Source organism: Halichoerus grypus, chromosome X (assembly GCF_964656455.1).
Source record: "Halichoerus grypus chromosome X, mHalGry1.hap1.1, whole genome shotgun sequence".
Lineage (NCBI taxonomy): Eukaryota > Metazoa > Chordata > Mammalia > Carnivora > Phocidae > Halichoerus > Halichoerus grypus.
In genome coordinates, this window is record NC_135727.1 from 11,365,898 (window position 1) to 11,384,460 (window position 18,563).

The 18,563-nt window shown below is 40.4% G+C and overlaps 1 protein-coding gene across 1 annotated transcript in view; it reads left to right on the top strand.

Annotated features, from left to right (window-relative positions):
- The window catches only part of LOC118552291 (melanoma-associated antigen 10-like), an 80,541-nt gene extending 67,025 nt beyond the window's left edge, over window positions 1–13,516 (top strand). The window contains 1 exon segment of the mRNA XM_036118617.2: window positions 12,371–13,516. Within this exon segment, the coding sequence (XP_035974510.2) occupies window positions 12,371–13,516 (1,146 nt within the window).
- Window positions 13,517–18,563: the final 5,047 nt, after the last annotated feature.

An 18,563-nucleotide genomic window follows, 5' to 3' on the forward strand; every position in this document is an offset into this window, starting at 1 on the left:
CTGATTGAAATGAGGGAAATGTCTTAAATTAGGTGCTCTTCTCATATAATTAACAATCTCTAAAACCTCATTCTTACAAGCAATCCATTTCATAAATTCCTTTTTTATATTTTGTATTTTTATTGTATTTACATATACAAATGTATTTTTTACATAAATGTATTATCTGAGGTCATACTCACATGTACTGTATTGTCATTTTCTTCTTTATATTGTTTAGCTTCTCCTTCCCCCCACTCAAACAGCTCCTGCTTTGCAACTCATGTTAGCAAATGTGGCTGTGTATGTATTTATATATTTATGTTACACATATATACACATGCACACACACACACATACACAACCCTGTGCATATCATATTCAAATAGCAGAAAAACAAAGACAAGGTGAAAAAAGAGCCTGAAGAAAAGAAACTTTACCTATAAGTAAATAAGGATAACATTTATAGTGAATTTTTTGTCAGTGACCATACAAGCAAAAAAAAAAAAAAAAAAAAAACCAGTAGAATGAAATATTTAAAGCGTTGAGAAGAATAAAAAACCCACCATCCTAGAATCCAGCAAAATTCTCCTTTAAAAATAAAGCAGAAATAAAAACTTTCTCAAATAAACAGAATTCCTGGAAGAAATAAGCCAGTATAGCATGGCCCCAGGATACCAGGTTAATCTACAAAAAAGTCAATTGCTTTCTTACATACCAGCAATAAACATTGGGATTTAAACTAAAACAAAACAAAACACCTTGGAAACAGCACTAAAAGTGAAATAAATCTACAGGATTAGTATGTGTGAAACTACAAAACTTCTTTATAGAAGAATTTTAAAGAAGATTTAAATAAACAAATGGAGACATATTCCATGTTCATGGATTGGATGACCCAATATTGTTAGTATGTCATTTCTTCCAAATCTATCTATAAATTCAACACAATTCTAATCAAAATCCTGGCAAGCTATTTCCTAGATATCAACAAACTGATTCTGGAGTTTACATGGAAAGGCAAACAATTAGAATAGTCAACATAATATTGAAGGAAAAGAACACAGTTAGAAGGTCACGTTATCCAATTTTAAGACTTACTACAAAGCTGCCATAGTAAAGACAACTTGGTATTGATGAAAGAAAAGACACATAGATCCACAGAACAAAATAGAGCCAAGAAATATATCACAAAAATATGACCAAATGATTTTCAACAAAGATGCAATGGAGAAAGTATAGTCTTTTCAACAAATGGTAACTGAGCAATTAGACATCCATATCCAAAAAGCTGAACTTAGAACCTTACACCATTTGCAAAAATTAACTCAAAATGAATTATAGCACCTAATGTAAAATGCAAGACTAAAAATTTCTAGAAGGAAACATTGGAGGAAATCTACATTACCTTGTGTTTGGCATTGAATTTTTAGATGCAATATGAAAAGCACAAGCCATGAGAAAAATTTTGATGTTGGACTTTATTAAATATAAAAACCACTTCTTTGTGAAAGATAATGTTAGGAGAAGGAGAAGACAAGTCACTAACTTGGAGAAAATACTGATAAAACACAGCTGATCAAGGATTTTTATCTAAAATATACACAGAACTCCTAAATTCAACAAAAAGAAAACAACATAATTAAAAATGTTGGGGTGCCTGGGTGGCTCAGTCGGTTAAGCGTCTGACTTTGGCTCAGGTCTTGATCCCAGAGCATCAGGTTCCCTGCTCAGCAGGGAGTATGCTTCTCCCTCTCCCTCTGCCCCTTACCACCCACCCCCCGCTTGTGCTCTCTCTTAAATAAATAAATAAAATTTAAGAAAAAATGTGTAGAAGATTTGAATGGACACCACAACAAAGAAGATATATAGATAAAAAATAAGTGTATGAAAAGGTGGCTCAATACCATTATCATTAGGGAATTTTAAATTAATATAATGATGAGACACCACTATATACCTATTAGAATGGCTAAAATTCAAAACACTGACAAAACCAATTGCTTGCAAGGATTCAGAGTAACTAGAACTTTCATTCCTTGCTTGTGGGAATGCAAGATGGTACAGCCATTTTGAAAGACAGTTTGTGTTTCTTACAAAGCTGAACATAGTCTTATCACACAATCAAGCCTTCATGTTCCTAGGTATTTACCCAGTTGACTTGAAAATTTATGCCCACAAAAATCCTGCACATGAATATTTATAGCAGCTCTATTCATAGTCACCAAAAACTAGATGGGACCCAGATGCCCTTCAATAGGTGAATGGTTAAACAAACTGTTGTCCATTCATGCAATGGAATACTATTCATCAATAAAAAGGAATGAGATATTAATTTAGGCAAAGACATGCATAAATCCTAAATGCCTATTACAAAGTAAAGAAGCCAGTCTGATTAGGTTAGATATGATATGATTCCATTTATATAATATTTTTGAAAAGAGAAAACTATAGAGACAGTAAAGTGACAAATGATTGCTAGGTGCTTGTGGAGGAAGGTTGAATACATCAAATATAGGGCATTTACTGGGGTGGTGAAACTATTATGTATGAAATTATAATGGTGGATACATGACACCTTACACTGTTGTCAAAAGCCATCGACCTTGAGAGCATAAAGAATGAAAAATTAATGCTTACAAATAAAAAGATAAATAGGAGGTTGGGGGATGTCAGGACAGAATGAAAATTATGAAAACAACAACCCATATGTATTGCAAATGTGTGAAACAACTTAACTCAAGGGTATGGGGTTGAAAGGTGTTGACCTAAGTATATCTGAATAGGAGTCGGGTTTGTAAGACCAAAGCCAAAGGACCTATATAAAAAGCATTGCATTCTAGTTGTTACTAAAGTTGTTTCCCATATGTATTTATGAATAATTTATTTATTACATGTGCTTATTAGCAATTCTGAAACCATTATACATGTATACTGTAATTGAAAAATTAATTAAAGGTATGGTGAATGGTGAGAGCCAGGTTTCTCACTGTTGGAATAAAATGTTACAGACAAAAAAGGTTGAGAGGCTAGAATGATTCTTATGGCCACGGATTCAAGTTGCAGAAATCAATATGAACTCATATTTAGCTTAATAGAGACACATACAATTACATATATAAATATTTATAGATATATGTATATACACAGGTTGACATACACACATATATTTTTTTGCTCTACCAGCTGAGAGGGCCTAGAAGAAATGGCTCTCTGGTAGTGATGGGCATACCTAATGACCAGATTTAGGTTTCTTTTTTTTTTTTTTAAAGATTTCTTTTTTTATTTGAGAGAGAGAGTGAACGAGAGAGACAGAGAGAGCAGGAGAAATGGAGGGGCAGAGGGACAGGGAGAAGCAGACTCCCCTTCTGATCAGGGAGCCAGGCACGGGGTTTGATCCCAGGATTCTGGGATCATGACCCAAGCTGAAGGCAGATGCTTAACTGACTGAGCCACCCAGGTACCCCCAGATTTAGGTTTCTGAGATCAAACTCCAAAAAAAAAAAAAGGAACCTGCGCTCTGTGAGGAAATGGGTGACTCGAAGACTGGGTCAAGAAATATACAAGATGAGCTTGGAGTATCTTGTAGTGGCAGAAAGTAAGGGAGTTCTCAATTCTTCATTCTATAATAATCTATTATAATCTAATATCACTTTATTTAATTCAGCTTTGGCTGAAACAATTTGAGCAATTAAATAAAGTGATATTAGATTATAACCCAACACATAAAATACATATCCATGGGTCCATCCTGAGATAAATAAATAACTGAATAAATATGTAATGGGAGAGAATAGAGACATCTGTGCAGAAGAATTCCAAATTCCATATATATATATATATATATATATATATATATATATATACACACACACACATATATCTCCTCAAGGAGGTGGAGCATAACTCCCTACTTAAGTATGGGCTGTGCATAGAGAGTTCTTTCCAAAGAATACAGCATTAAAGTGTGGAAAAAAGAGTAACTTTACAATGGAGAAACTTAACAAATGCTGTCTCAGGTCATCATTATCAACATCAATAGTGATAAGTTATGTTGACAGAGTTATTTTAAAAAGCCACTTTTGATCAAGTCCCAAAAGTTCATTTATGCTTTTGTTTCACTAGCCTTTGGAGATGTATCTTGAAAAGTTGCTGTGGCCGATGTCAAAGAGGTTCCTGCCTATGTTCTCCTCTAGGATTTTGATGGATTCCTGTCTCACATTGAAGTCTTTCACCCATTTTGAGTTTATCTTTGTGTATGGTGTTAGAGAATGGTCGAGTTTCATTCTTCTGTATATAGCTGTCCAATTTTCCCAGCACCATTTATTAAAGAGACTGTCTTTTTTCCATTGCATATTTTTTCCTGCTTTGTCGAAGATTATTTGACCATAGAGTTGAGGGTCCATATCTGGGCTCTCTATTCTGTTCCATTGGTCTATATGTCTGTTTTTGTGCCAGTACCATGCTGTCTTGGTGATCACTGCTTGTAATATAGCTTGAAATCAGGCAACGTGATGCCCCCAGCTTTGTTTTTCTTTTTCAACATTTCCTTGGCAATGCGGGGTCTTTTCTGATTCCATACAAATTTTAGGATTGTTTGTTCCAGCACTTTGAAAAATGTCATTGGAATTTTGATCGGGATGGTGTTGAAGGTATAGATTTCTCTGGGTAGCACAGACATTTTAACAATGTTTATTCTTCCGATCCATGAGCAGGGAATGTTTTTCCATCTTTTTGTGTCTTCTTCAACTTCTTTCATGAGGGTTCTGTAGTTCCTAGAGTATAGATCCAAAGGGCTGGTATCCAAGATCTATAAAGAACTTCTCAAACTCAACACCCAAAAAACAAATAAGTCAAAAAATGGGCAGAAGACATGAACAGACACTTCTCCAAAGAAGGCATACAAATGGCTAACAGACACATGAAAAAATGTTCATCATCATTAGCCATCAGGGAAATCCAAATCAAAACCACACTGAGATACCACCTTACACCAGTTAGAATGGCAAAAATTGACAAGGCAAGAAACAACAAATGTTGGAGAGGTTGTGGAGAAAGGGGAACCCTCTTACACTGTTGGTGGGAATGCAAGTTGGTACAGCCACTTTGGAAAACAGTGTGGAGGTGCCTCAAAAAGTTAAAAATAGAGCTACCCTATGACCCAGCAATTGCACTCCTGGGTATTTATCCCAAAGACACAGATGTAGTGAAAAGAAGGGCCATATGCACCCCAATGTTCATAGCAGCAATGTCCGCAATAGCCAAACTGTGGAAAGAGCCGAGACGCCCTTCAACAGATGAATGGATAAAGAAGATGTGGTCCATATATACAATGGAATATTACTCAGCCATCTGAAAGGATGAATACCCAGCTTTTACATCAACATGGCTGGGACTGGAGGAGATTATGCTAAGTGAAATAAGTCAAGCAGAGAAAGTCAATTATCATATGGTTTCACTTATTTGTGGAACATAAGGAATAGCATGGAGGACATTAGGAGAAGGAAGGGAAAAATGAAGGGGGGGGAATCAGAGGGAGAGACGAACCATGAGAGACTATGGACTCCAGGAAACAAACTGAGGGTTTCAGAGGGGAGGGGGTGGGGGGGTTGGATTACCCCGGTGATGAGTATTAAGGAGGGCATGTATTACAATGAGCACTGGGTGTTATATGCAAATAATGAATCATGGAACACTACATCAAAAACTAATGATGTAATGTATGGTGACTAACATAACATAATAAAATAAAATAAAATAAAATAAAATAAAATAAAATAAATAAAATAAAAATAAAAAAGGCACTTTTATAAAAATAGAAAAAATATAATCTACAGATTGAGAGAAAATATTTGTAAATCTCCTACATAGTAAAGGATTCATCTCACATAAATATAACACTCTGAAAATAATACCTCTTCTGGAATCTCAGGGTTCCTGAATTTTGCTGAGGGTCCTGTCGAGCCTAAGAACATCTGGAAGGACGTACACAGAGCAGAATTGGGGACAGTTCTTGTATAAGCAACTACCCATGTGTTGGTGACATGACCAAGATGGCACACTTCCTCCTGTGGGGCACCTCAGCTTGACCATGTGGCCCCCTTTTATGAGTGACATCTATTCTCATTCAAGAACCAACTGTCAGATTGACACCTTTCCAAGTATGAGTCTTAAATTCCATTTTGATGCTGGAAAGACTTTATTAAGGCAATTCTAGGACAGATATGTGGTTGTTCATGTGCTGGAAGAGACCTTCCCACTCTAATCACTGGAAGTTCCTCACCTACTGTGGAATTAGCTCAGCTTTCTGTCCTCTCACCACTCAGAGCACCCTTGACCTCAGCAAGGTGAAAGTCCTTTCCCTTGCTCCACAAAATGCCCTAAGCCCTAGTACAAGGGGGTCCACAGGAGGGTCTTTTTGATAAACAACAGGATCTGACAGACACCATCACTTGAGCAAGTGGGGGAGAGGCCAAGATACCCAAGGTCCTCCCTCCCCCAGAAGCTTACATCCATGTGAGGAGAGAGGGAGGCCTTTGCTCCCATCACATGTGGACAACATGGCACTGGCGCTAAGTCAGTGAAGTCTTCCTGGGTTGATTCATGGTGTCTGTAGTCAACCCAACATCAGCTGGTCATAATTTTCTGGAATAGTTCTGTCCAGATTATATTTCTTGGATATGAGTACTCCAGAAGTTAGTGGGGAATCTGATCGCAGTAGGAGGTGGAATGAAGTAATCATTGGCCCCAGGAACGTTCTCCTAAGCCACCACTAATTTCCAGATCTTGCTCTTTGAAAGTGAGGGCCCATGAAAGTAGCAAGGTCATCTATGGCTGACATAAGAGGGCAGAAGGAGCTGCCATTTCCTTTCCTTCTCCCTTTCCTTCTGTTACTGACTTTACCTCATCCCCAGTCTCCTTCAGTCCTTACCCTTAAGCCTTACCTTTGCCCTAATGGACCCACACTGCTGTCTCTAAACAATAGATTATACAAAGGTTCAATTTGTTCTCCTGTATACTCTTACATACGTTTGAAAGTGTTCATAATAAGCTTTAAGGCAGGTCTTTAATCTTTGTGTCACTGCTTTTTGTGTCTAGTGTGAAGGAGGATTCCAGTTGCATTTGGTTTTCTATATGGACACTCAGTTATTTCAATGCAATTTATTAAAATTAAAAATCTATTAAAAGACTATCCTCCTGCTCTGTGGTTGCAACTTTTTTATAAATTAAGGGTATGTGTGTGTGTGTGTGTGTGTGTGTGTGTGTGTGTGTGTGTGTTTTCCAGGACTTACGATTCAGTTTCATTGGTCTCCTTGTTGGTGTCTGCACCCAAACCATAAGCTTTGTTACTGGAGCTTGCTTGTACTTCTTAGCAGCTAGCAGAGTAATTGCTCTTATCTTCTAGTTTTCTCAAGAATATCTTGACTTGTTTGGCCATTTATTTGTACGCCTTTATATTTTAGAATCATCCATGGTATCATGTACACACATATTCACATATGAAGCCCTTTCCTGTTTTTAAATATGGGGTTGCAGTTAATCTGCATTTTCTTTTTTTTGTGAGAAGCAAAATGTTTACAGTATTAAACCCTTACATCTGTGAATGCATTTTATTTAATATATAGAAGGATTTATGAATATATCTAAACAACATTTTTATATTTTTAAATACTTTTTTCTGTAAAGCTCTTAATTTTTTAAGTTAAATATAGTCTAAGATACTTGGTGTTTTGGTATTATAGATTACAAGTTATATTTTGTTTACTTTCATTTTCACACATTTGTTCCTGGCAGAAAACAAAGTTCATTTTTTGGTATATTGATCTTACACTTAGCAAACTTATATACATGTTTATGGGTTGAATAGCTTAGCTTTCTTTTTTTTTCATTTTGGATTTTCCTCATACACAGTCTAATCATCTGTTTATCATGAAAGCTTTATTTCTTACTTTCTGATCCCTTTCCCTTTTCTTTTTTTTTTTTTATTTTTTTTTAAAGATTTTATTTATTTATTTGACAGAGAGACAGCGAGAGAGGGAACACAAGCAGGGGGAGTGGGAGAGGGAGAAGCAGGCTTCCCGCGGAGCAGGGAGCCCGATGCGGGGCTCGATCCCAGGACCTGGAATCATGACCTGAGCCGAAGGCAGACGCTTAACGACTGAGCCACCCAGGCGCCCCGCTTTCCCTTTTCTTACTTCTGCTTCGCATCATTGCATTGCTGCTACCTTCATTACAGTATTGAATAGAAATGGTGATAGTGGGAACCCTAGTTTAGTTCCCAAGTTCAAAGTAAAAGCTTTCAAATCTCCCTCAAAAAGTATGATGTTGGCTATAGGTTTTTCATACATATACTTTATCTAGTTTGCTAACATATTTTTAAGTTTTTAAAGGTTCATTTTAGAATAGTTTTAGATTTACAGGAAAATTGCAACAATAGTGAAGAAATTTCACATATGTCCCAATCTCAGTTCTTCATATTATTGACATCTTGCATTAGTATAGTACATTTGTTACAACTGATGAACCAATATTGATACGTAATTATTTACAAAAGTCCACACTTTATTCAGATTTCCTTATGTTTCATCACTTTTCTTTTTTTCTGTTCAGCATCCCCTCCAGGACACCCTCTTACTTTCACTGACCATATCTCTTTAGACTCCTCTTGGCTGTGCCAATTTCTGAGAGTTCCTTGTTTTTGATAACCTTGACAGTTTTTAGGAATATGGGTCAGGTATTTTGTAGAATGTCCCTCAATTAGGATTTGTCTGATAGTTTCCTCAACATTAGACATGGATTATGGTTTTTGGGAGGAAGATGAGAGAGGTGAAGGGCCATTCTTGTCACATCATATCCATGGTGCACACCATCAACATGATTTATCAGTAATGGTGTTAGCTTGATGAGGGAGCGTTTGTCAGGTTTTCCCATAGTAAATTAATCCCTTTTTACCTGCATCACACCGTAATCTTTGGAAGAATAGGGGTTCCCCATGATGTGCCAGTCATCAAGATTAGGACTCTGAAGGGTGACTGCAGAAAACCCCACCCCACATAGAGGAGGCCCCACACAATCCAGCTCTCCACACCTTCAGCCATGGTGATGAATGATAGGTCTTCTCCCAGTTGGGGGATCAAAGAGGGATGAGGGACTTGTTCAGAGGTGCCTGGCTTGAGGTTGGGAAAGTGAGGAACCTAGGCCCTGCTAGAAGTCACCAAGAAGACTCTGTGCAAGGACTGAGTGGACTTCCCACTTCAGATAGAGGAGGACCCACAAGCACCTGCTCATGCTGTCAGCCCTGGGAGGCCCTGGGCAAGGCTGATAGACAGAAGTTCCTGACTCCTTCACTTCCTCTTTGGGAGTCTCAGGAAAGAGGCAACTTTGGCCTGAGGGAGACATCTTCATGCCAGCAGAGAGAGAAGGTTCAGGCCCTGTCTGGAGTAAACATAAAAACCTTGAGGGTAACTCAGAATATTTACCAACCTAGAACACAGAGGGGCCCACAGAATCCACACCTGCATTTACTGTCAGCTCTAGGATGCTTGGGTAGAGGTAACTAGCTCTAGTGTATCTTGGCTTCCATCTCGGTTTCTGACCTTCATCTTAGGAGTCTGAGAGAAGCACAGCTTCATTTTGGGAGTGGGGTTGCTGAGTCAGGTCAGCAAAGGTAAGGATTCTGAGGAATGGGTAAAGGGACCTCTTGCCACATAGAGGGTAACACAGTCCTTTCTTCCTCCTGCAGTCAGTCTTGGAAGTCCTAGGGAGGGTCCCTGAATACATTTCTTGTCTTCCACTTTGGGAGTCTGAGAGATGTGAGGCATTCTTTGAATGGTGCCTCATCAGATTAAGCAGAGTAAGGAGTTGCAGTTGCACATAGATGGCTATGTGAAGACCTAAAGGAAGGACAGAGGAAATCGTTCACCTCACAGAAACTTGCTCTAGGGTCATCTCTGAGAAGACTTGTGCATGGATTTCAGGCAGAAGACGCCTCTTTCATAATTCTGAAACCAATTTCTTGTGAAAGCAGGGACAGAGAAGGTGTGGATCCCCTCCATATGGGATAGAAGTTCCCCTAAATCTTCCCTTATAGCTCTCACCTTGACAAAGGAGATGAGTGGCTTGGCCTGAGGGACACATCCTTACCTCAGCAGAGGGAGGAATGCAGACCTTGCCAGGAGGAAATATGGTGACCTTGAGGATGTGTAATGGGACTTCCCATTGCAAACAGAGGGACCCCACAGAAACCTTGCCCTGCACCTGCTGTCAGCCATGTTAGGACCTATGGTGGCCAGATGTGGTGTTCTCTCACTTCTATCAGTGGTGAGTAGTATCTTAGAGAGCTAAGGCTTTGACTGAAAGGGCAACATTAAAGTCAGTAGAGAGTGGTGTGGCTGAGGCCTTGCCAGGTTTGGATATTAGTATCTTTTTTTTTTTTTAATTTTTTAAAAAATTTTTTATTTATTTTTGAGAGAGAGAGAATGACAGAGAGAGAGAGAATGAGAGGGGTGAGGGTCAGAGGGAGAAGCAGACTCCCCGCCGAGCAGGGAGCCTGATGCGGGACTCGACCCCGGGACTCCAGGATCACGACCCGAGCCGAAGGCAGTCGCCCAACCACCTGAGCCACCCAGGCGCCCCTGGATATTAGTATCTTGAGGGAGGATGGGTACTCTACTGTAGAACAAAGGAAGGCCTCACACAATCCAGTCCTGCCTCCCAGTGTTAGCTCTAATAGGCCCTGGGACATGGTAGCCATAAGCAGCAGCATCTGATTTCCCCTAGGGCATCCAGGAGAGGCGAGGGCCTTGGTCTGAGGGGGCAGAATCAGGTCAGTAGAGGGAAGAGGCATAAGCTCAACCAGGAGTCAAGGTACAGACTCTGAGTAAGGACTGATAGAACCCACCACCCAGGAGTGATGGGCCTCAGCCTCACCATGCCCATGTTGACAGCTCTCAGAGACCCTGAGACAATGTATAAGCATGTGGTGGACCCTCACTGCTGCCAGATTGTCTCTAGGAAGTGAATACCTTGGTCTGAGGAGGCCACTCTTGGGTAAGCAGGGAAAGGGGGCCCAGACAGTGCCAGTATTCAAGGTGAGGACTCTTGAGAGAAGACTCAGGGGAATGCTCAACACAGAAGGCTGCCAGGCACTGCCATGCCCCTGCTGTTAGCCTGGAGATGGTCTAGGCAGGAATATCAGGCAGATTCACTCCTTACCTCTTCATGCATCACATGGACATGGAAATCTTGGCCTGAGACTACTTCCATTAAAGAGAGAGCTCAGGCCCAGATGGGGCAAATATGTACACCTTGAAGGGGACTAAGGGCACCTGCCATCCTAGAACACAACGGGCCCCGTGAAATCTAACTTGCTCTCAGCCTGGGAAGTTAAGGCAGACTTAGCCATGTGTTATGGGGGTGAATTTTCCACTCTTCCATCTGATTGAAGGGGTTGTCAGAGAAGTGAGGATCTTATTCTGAAGGGGCCCAGCTCAGTACACAAGAGAAGAGTCCCAGGCCCTGCCAGGCATCAAGCTGATGACTAAGAGGGAAGATTTAAGGGACATTCTACCCCATATAGAGGGAGACCCAGGACTGCTTTGTCCCTTTCAGCCTTGTGAGGCCCCAGGCAGGGAGGCTGGATGTGGTGTATCTGGACTTCCATCTTGGGAGGCTGAGAGTGGTGAGGTTCTCTCAGAGGGGTGTGACCTCAGGTTAGCAGAGGGAGGAGTTTCAGGCCCAATCAGGCATCAAGAAGAGGACTCTGAGGGAGGGCAGAGGGGATCTCCCACCCTAAAGTGTATTCTCAGAAACCCATTCTGACTTTCAGTCCTAGGAATCCCCAGGCAGGGCCTTCAGGCAGATAATCCCACTTCATTACATCCTCTTTGGGGTCTCAGGGAAATGGGGATCTTGGCTTGAGGGTACCTCCCATACTAGAACACAGGAGGCTCTGCTTGTCATCTATATCCTGAGGTGCCCCCTCAATTCCTCTTACAAGGGCTCCAGGAACTGGGTGATGAGGGCCTTGTTCTAAAGCATGTGTCCTCAGGTCAGCAGAACAGAAGGGGCCCACTCAGTGCCAGGATTCAGTGCCACATTCAGTGTCTACTAAGGTATCTACCCATGCCAGAACAGAGGGAAGCCTACAGTGCCTGACCCCATCTGCCTACAGTCAACCCAAGAATCCTAGGCTTTCTTGGTTGGTTACAGCCTGGGAAACTCTCTCACATCTTCTGATATGATCTTAAGGGACAAAGTGACTCAAAGTCCAGAAGGCCTTTGGGGTCCTAGAGCACCCCCTAAAGAGGAAACCTGTAAGTCAGTCTTTGTCCAGAGCTGCCAAAGTGCATTTCTCCGCTGAGGCTGCTGACCCTCTCCCTCTCTCCTCCAGACCTGTGGTACCCCATCTCCAACCATCCTGCTCACACTTCTACTTGCTGCTGCCAATAAGAGTCATCATGCCTCACTCTCCAAAGTGTCTACGCCAGACTTTCAGACCCAAAGTGAGATACAGGGCCTGGCAGTAGTATATGTGTTCACAGCTGAAGCCAATGAGGAGACTTCCTCTATTTCCACTTGCTCTTTCAACTTCTCTTACCCCTCCACCTCCACCTCCCCACCTTCCTCGCCTGTGATCCCAGTCTCCCTAGAGGAGGAGGAGGAAGAGGAACCTGCTGCAACACTCAGTCCTCCCTAGGGTCCTCAGAGCTGCTCCTTCTCTGCATCATGGAGCACATCAGAAGGAGTCTCCAACAGCCAAGAAGAAGAGGATATAAGTTCCCCACAGACATCAGCAGACACCGAATCTTTGCCCAGAGACCCACTAGATGAGAAGGTGGCTGATTTGGTGCATTTCATGGTCCTCAAGTATCGATTGAAGGAGCCCATCACAAAGGCAGAAATGCTGAAGGTTGTCATCAAAAGGTACAAGAAACAACTCCCTGTGATCTTCAAGAAAGTGTCTAAGTGTTTGGAGGTGATCTCTGGCATTGATGTGAAGGAAGTGGACCCCACCACCCACTCCTATGTCCTTGTCAACTCCCTGGACCTCACCCATGATGAGCTGCTTAGCGACAACCAGAGCATGCCTAAAAATGGTCTCCTGATAATCATCCTGGGTGTGATCTTCATAGAGGGCAATTGTGCCCCTGATGAAGACATCTGGGATTTCCTGAATATGATGGGAGTGTATGCTGGGAGGGAGCATTTCATTTATGGGGAGCCCAGGAAGCTCATCACCAGAGATTGGGTGCAGGAGAATTATCAGGAGTACCGGCAGGTGCCTAACAGTGATCCTCCACACTATGAATTTCTGTGGGGCCCCAGGGCTCATGCTAAAACCAGCAAGATGAAAGTTCTGGAATTTTTGGCCAAGGTTAAAGGGACTGACCCTACTTCCTTCTCATGCTGGTATGAGGAGGCTTTAAGAGATGAGGAAAGGAGGGCCCAGGCCAGAAATGGCTCCATGGATAATACTACTGCCATGTTCCTTGCACAACATTGGTCAGCAGCTTTTCCTGTCCTGACTGAAGAGTGAGGCTGAATCATCACTCTGTGTTTGAGGAGGGCAGTCTTGGCTCTGAGTAGAGGAGAGTCAGGGTCAGGCTGGAGAGAACACAGCGTACAACTTTGTGTTCCCATTCCATATGGGTGACTTGGAAGTTTATCTTTTTTTTTCTTTTGGTATTTTTCAAATGTCCCTTTTAATGGAAGGTTTAATTCCCTAAAGGCTCTAAGTTTAGAATGACATTGGTAATGTATTTATTGCTCTTTTTCCGGTTTAAAAATAAGAGTTTCAATATTTTGCAAAAATTTGGGAAACCTCCCATCTTTTGGGGGACCTGGTACAAGATAACATTGGAATAGAAATTTCTTTGGAATTGTGAAAGAGCCAAGCAGTAAAGTATAGGGTTCAATAAACAGAGGGGAAAATGTAAAGGATGGCTTATTCTTGGGTTTGTTTATACCTTCCAGTCCACCATTCTGGAAAATGAAAAAGATATACTTGGATTTGCTTGGTCTACTGAAGAAAGTAGATGAAATCTTAATAGATGAAAGTCCCTGCTCACTGATTCTTTCATTCACCAAACATCTCTTCAGTACTTGCTTTTTGGAAGGCCCTGCTTTAGTAGTGGGGATGGTAGGATCAGCAGGACAGACCCCTACCCAAAGAATGGTAGAGGCTAGGAGCAGCAATCATATCAGGAAGATGGTGAGAAATCCTCTAAGAGCTACAGAACAAGAAAAAAGAGTGAGGAAGTGAGACTCCAGATAGGAGAAGTTAAGTAAAAAGGCCCTGAGCCAAGGCACTTTGGGGCTCTGAGAAACTGTAATTCTTTCTGTCAGAGTTGGTTAGGAATCTGGGTGTTAAGTGGGGAGTGAATGTTGTACAGGAAATCTTTCACGAATAAATTTGGGAGATCTCAGAATCATCATTACCAGCTGGAAGTCTTAGTGTGGTCTGAGTAAACAGGTCAACTGGAGGAGTGGCCCTGCAGCATGCCAGATACCAGCCCCTACCTTAGGACCATGCTAAGTTCTGTCAGGAAGAGCACAGCTGCTCGCTGCATCATCTGGCTGAGCAACAGTCTTGAATACTCTTGAGTACAAGGGTCCACTGCACCCTTGCCGGTGTCCCAGGGCTGAGAGATGCCTTGGTGCCTGCTGGAGGCTGGGATGTGTCTCCTCTGTGCACAGTGGACCCCTCTGTAGAGGCTGGGGCTATGTGAGTGAGTGGGGGTGGTGACTGATGTCTGACAGTTGAGACAGACCAGAAACACTAGTGAGTAGTGGAAGGGAGTGTACACCTGCAAGGAGGGAGTGGAGCAATGCCCTGGGACTAATCACTTCAGTGACTCTGCAGGTAAAGGGCTGGGTGTGGACATGCCTTGAAATAGGTCTGGGTTTTGTCCCTGGCTCAGGCTGCCTCCCCCAGATTCTGAGCTGTTGGCACACTAGAGGGCAGATGTCCTATGGCTATGACTATTGGTCTATGTTGCTACCAGATAGAAGATTTGTCCAAGGTGCAGACATTTGCAGGGTGGATGGAAACCCATGGAGATGGCACCCTTCCTTGTTAAACTGATGGACTATGTAGAGTCCAAAGTAAGAAGTATCATGTATCATGATATTGATATCATGTATCATGATATTGAGAACATCCCCAAGTCCAAGACAGTGCTTGGGCCTGGGTATGAGAAGTCCATAATGACAAACTCAGTAATAATTTCCTAGGGGAATTCTGGAGCCATTTGTAGCATTTTCAATTTCTTCCATGGAGTTCAAAGGCCCAGGTAGGGCTCACATTCCACATTTTGAATCAAAACATGTGATCCTTCATTCATTCATTCACTTATTCATTCACTCAGTCAATCATTCTCTCATTCATCCTTTCAGTCAGGAAGCATTTACTGAACATATGCTGGGGAGAAACACCAAGGAAATAAACCAAAGGAATGATAACACATGTAATTTAAGCTGTGGATGTGAGGAAAAGAGGAGGAGACAGATTCTAGAAAATATTAGGAAATTAGCAACTGTGAAATGACAGGATAATATATAATGATTCTGAGGTCTTATATTTGCTGACTAGGCAGAAATCATTCCTCCCAGATGAGATTGAGGATAAGGGAGAAAGAACTGGTGGCAATTTGAATTATGGTTGACATGAAGAAGAGTGTGGCAGATGATATCACTGTGGGTCACGTAGACAGTGAAGTTGAGTGGGATGTCTAGGTGAATAGATTTGGTAAGCCGTAGGAACCAGGGGTCTGACTTTCAGGAGAGGATACTAGGCTAGACTAAGACTAGACTAGACTAAACCTCAGTAGAGTGTTGTATAGAAATCTACATGTTCCAGAATGTCATCCCTTTCCTGTGAACACACTTGGCAGCCAAAATTTAAAAAGGCATAATACATCTAGGTAATACTTTAAAGGGAAAAAGAATTCCTATAGTAGTAAACAAGAAGAGAAAGTTTTCCTGCATTTTCTTAAATTTAGATATATGTATATACCTGCCTATGTCCATGCCTGTGTATTTGTGGCTCATATTATATATACAGTGATCATGACATTTCAATCTCACATCGACTATCTCAGATCACTTTTAAAGCTCTGCTCTTGGCATCCTTTGTTCAGGTCTCAGCTTATACCTATTAATACCCAGACACTTACTCCTTCCTCTAATTTAGTGTCTCTGTTTTAGGAAGCTGGCAGCTGTGCAGTAACTAAAGTTTTTCATAGCAAACAGAGCAAGACTGAGGCCAACTTGGGCCAGAGTACCCGGAGGCCAGTTCTCCATAATTCTTACAATATCTAACTGGTGGACATTGTCAAAATTTTAGAAGTGGGACCTCTCTCATTCCAATGGAAGCCTTCAAAAAGAATCTGATCCATGAACTTGAGGAAGGCAAAATAGTCTGATTAAAATGAGGACTGTTAAGCCCAGAGTCCCTACCAACTCAGCATGCTTTCTTTCTTTGACCCCCAGGGTGGTGGGTTCTCACACCCAACCACAGAACTCTAGGCTTTCCCTGAGCACAGCGGATGGAAGACCCTTTCTCAGACAGGGATTTCATCATGCTCCTACACAGGCATCTATCTGTGTGGACCCTAATATACCCAATACACTGAATCCCAGTTTTGCTGCCTGGTTTTCTGGCACTGCCAAGAGCTTGATTATATGACATGTTCTTATCATTTTTGCACTTTCTGAAAGCAATTCCATGATATGTCCCTTTCTCTATATATAGTTCCCTATACTTTTAGCTATGTCCTACACCATTGCTTCTCAACCTCTTTTAATTTTAATTTCTCAGAACAACAGGAGATATTTTAGCTTCTCTGATCTTTTCAAAGAACCAGTTTGTTTCCATTGACAGGCATTGTTTTTCTAAATTCAATTTCACTGATTTCTGCTCTTATCTATATTATTCCTATTCTTCTGCATTACGTGGGTTGAATTTATTTTTCTTTTTATACTTTAGGTGGAATATTAGAATATTGATTTGGGTCTTTTTTAAGCTGCATAAAAGCATTTAATGACATAAATTTACCTTTAAGCACAGCGTTAGTTGAATCCCTTAAATTCGGATGTGTCTTGTTTTCGTTTTCATTTAGTTGGAAATATTTCTTAACTTCCCTCAATAATTTCTTTCAAGTAGGAATGGTAAAAATGTGTTGTTTAGTTTCCAAAAATTTGGTGACTTTTTACATATCTCTTTAGTTCTATTCTTTGCTTTAATTCTATTATGGGTAGAGAAATACATAATTTCCATTTTAAAAAAAATTTGTCAAGTGTTGTTTTATGGTCTGTGTGAATGTTCTGAGTGCACTTGAAAAGAATGTACATTTTGCTGTTGGAGTGTTTTGTAAATGCCAAGTAAATCAATTTGGTTAATATTCTTTTTCAGGTTTCATTTTTTAATTATTTGATTATTTATACAGAGAGGAATGATGATGTCTCCGAATATAATTGTAGCTTCAATTATTTCTCATTTCCCAATCTCTTGTTTTATTTAGTTAATGTGTTTTGAAGCTCTGCTTTTAAGTTTGTACATATTAAGGACTGCTATGTCATCTTGATAATTTGACTCTTTTAACATTATGTAATATCTGTTATTTATTCTTATGAAATTATTTTTTTCTGACATTATTATAATTATCTAGCTATCTTATTTTTCCATTTCCATTTTATTTTTTAAAATAGCAAACAATAATACTTCTTTGGTGTACAGTGCCATGATTTTTACCCCTGTCTAGATTTGTGTAATGACAACCATAATCAGGATACTGAATGGTTCCATAACTATCCCCTACAAAAAAATAAAAAAACCCTCCCATGTGCTATTTGCATTTATATACTCTTCCCACACCTAACCCTGACAACCACCCATCTGTTTTCCACACTCACAGTTACATATCTCAAAGAGTATCATATAATTGAAGTAACAGAGTATATAACTTATTGATACTGGCTTTGCTTACATAGTAAACAGTCTTTGAGATTCTTCTAAATCGCTCTGTGTGTCAATGGTCTATCCCTTTTGCTGCTTAGTAGCATTCCATTATGTGGATGCACCTCAGTTCATTAATTCGTTCACCCTTGTGAGGACATTAGATTGCTCAAAGCTTTTGTCATATATGAGTAGAGCTATCATAGACAATCATGTATATATTTTTGTGTGAACATAATTTTTTTCTCCTAGGCATGAGATTGTTGAGTCAAATGATAAGTGTATATGTATATAAGAAATTACAAAGTCATTCCCCACAGTGACTGTTCAACTTTATATTCACTGGGGCAATGCATGAGAGTTCAAGTTGTTCTACATCTTTGCTGGTGCTTAGTAATTTCAATGTTATCTTTTTAATCTATTCTCAAAAGTTGCATCTTACTGTGCTTTAATTTGCTTTTCTCTAATGGCTAATAATGTAGAAAAATTTTTCATGGGTTTGTTTAACATGCATACATTAATTTTAGTGAAGTATATTCTGCCCATTTAAAAACTGTTTTCCCTTTCATTCATATATATATATATATATATGTATATATGTATATATATATATATATGAATCTATCTA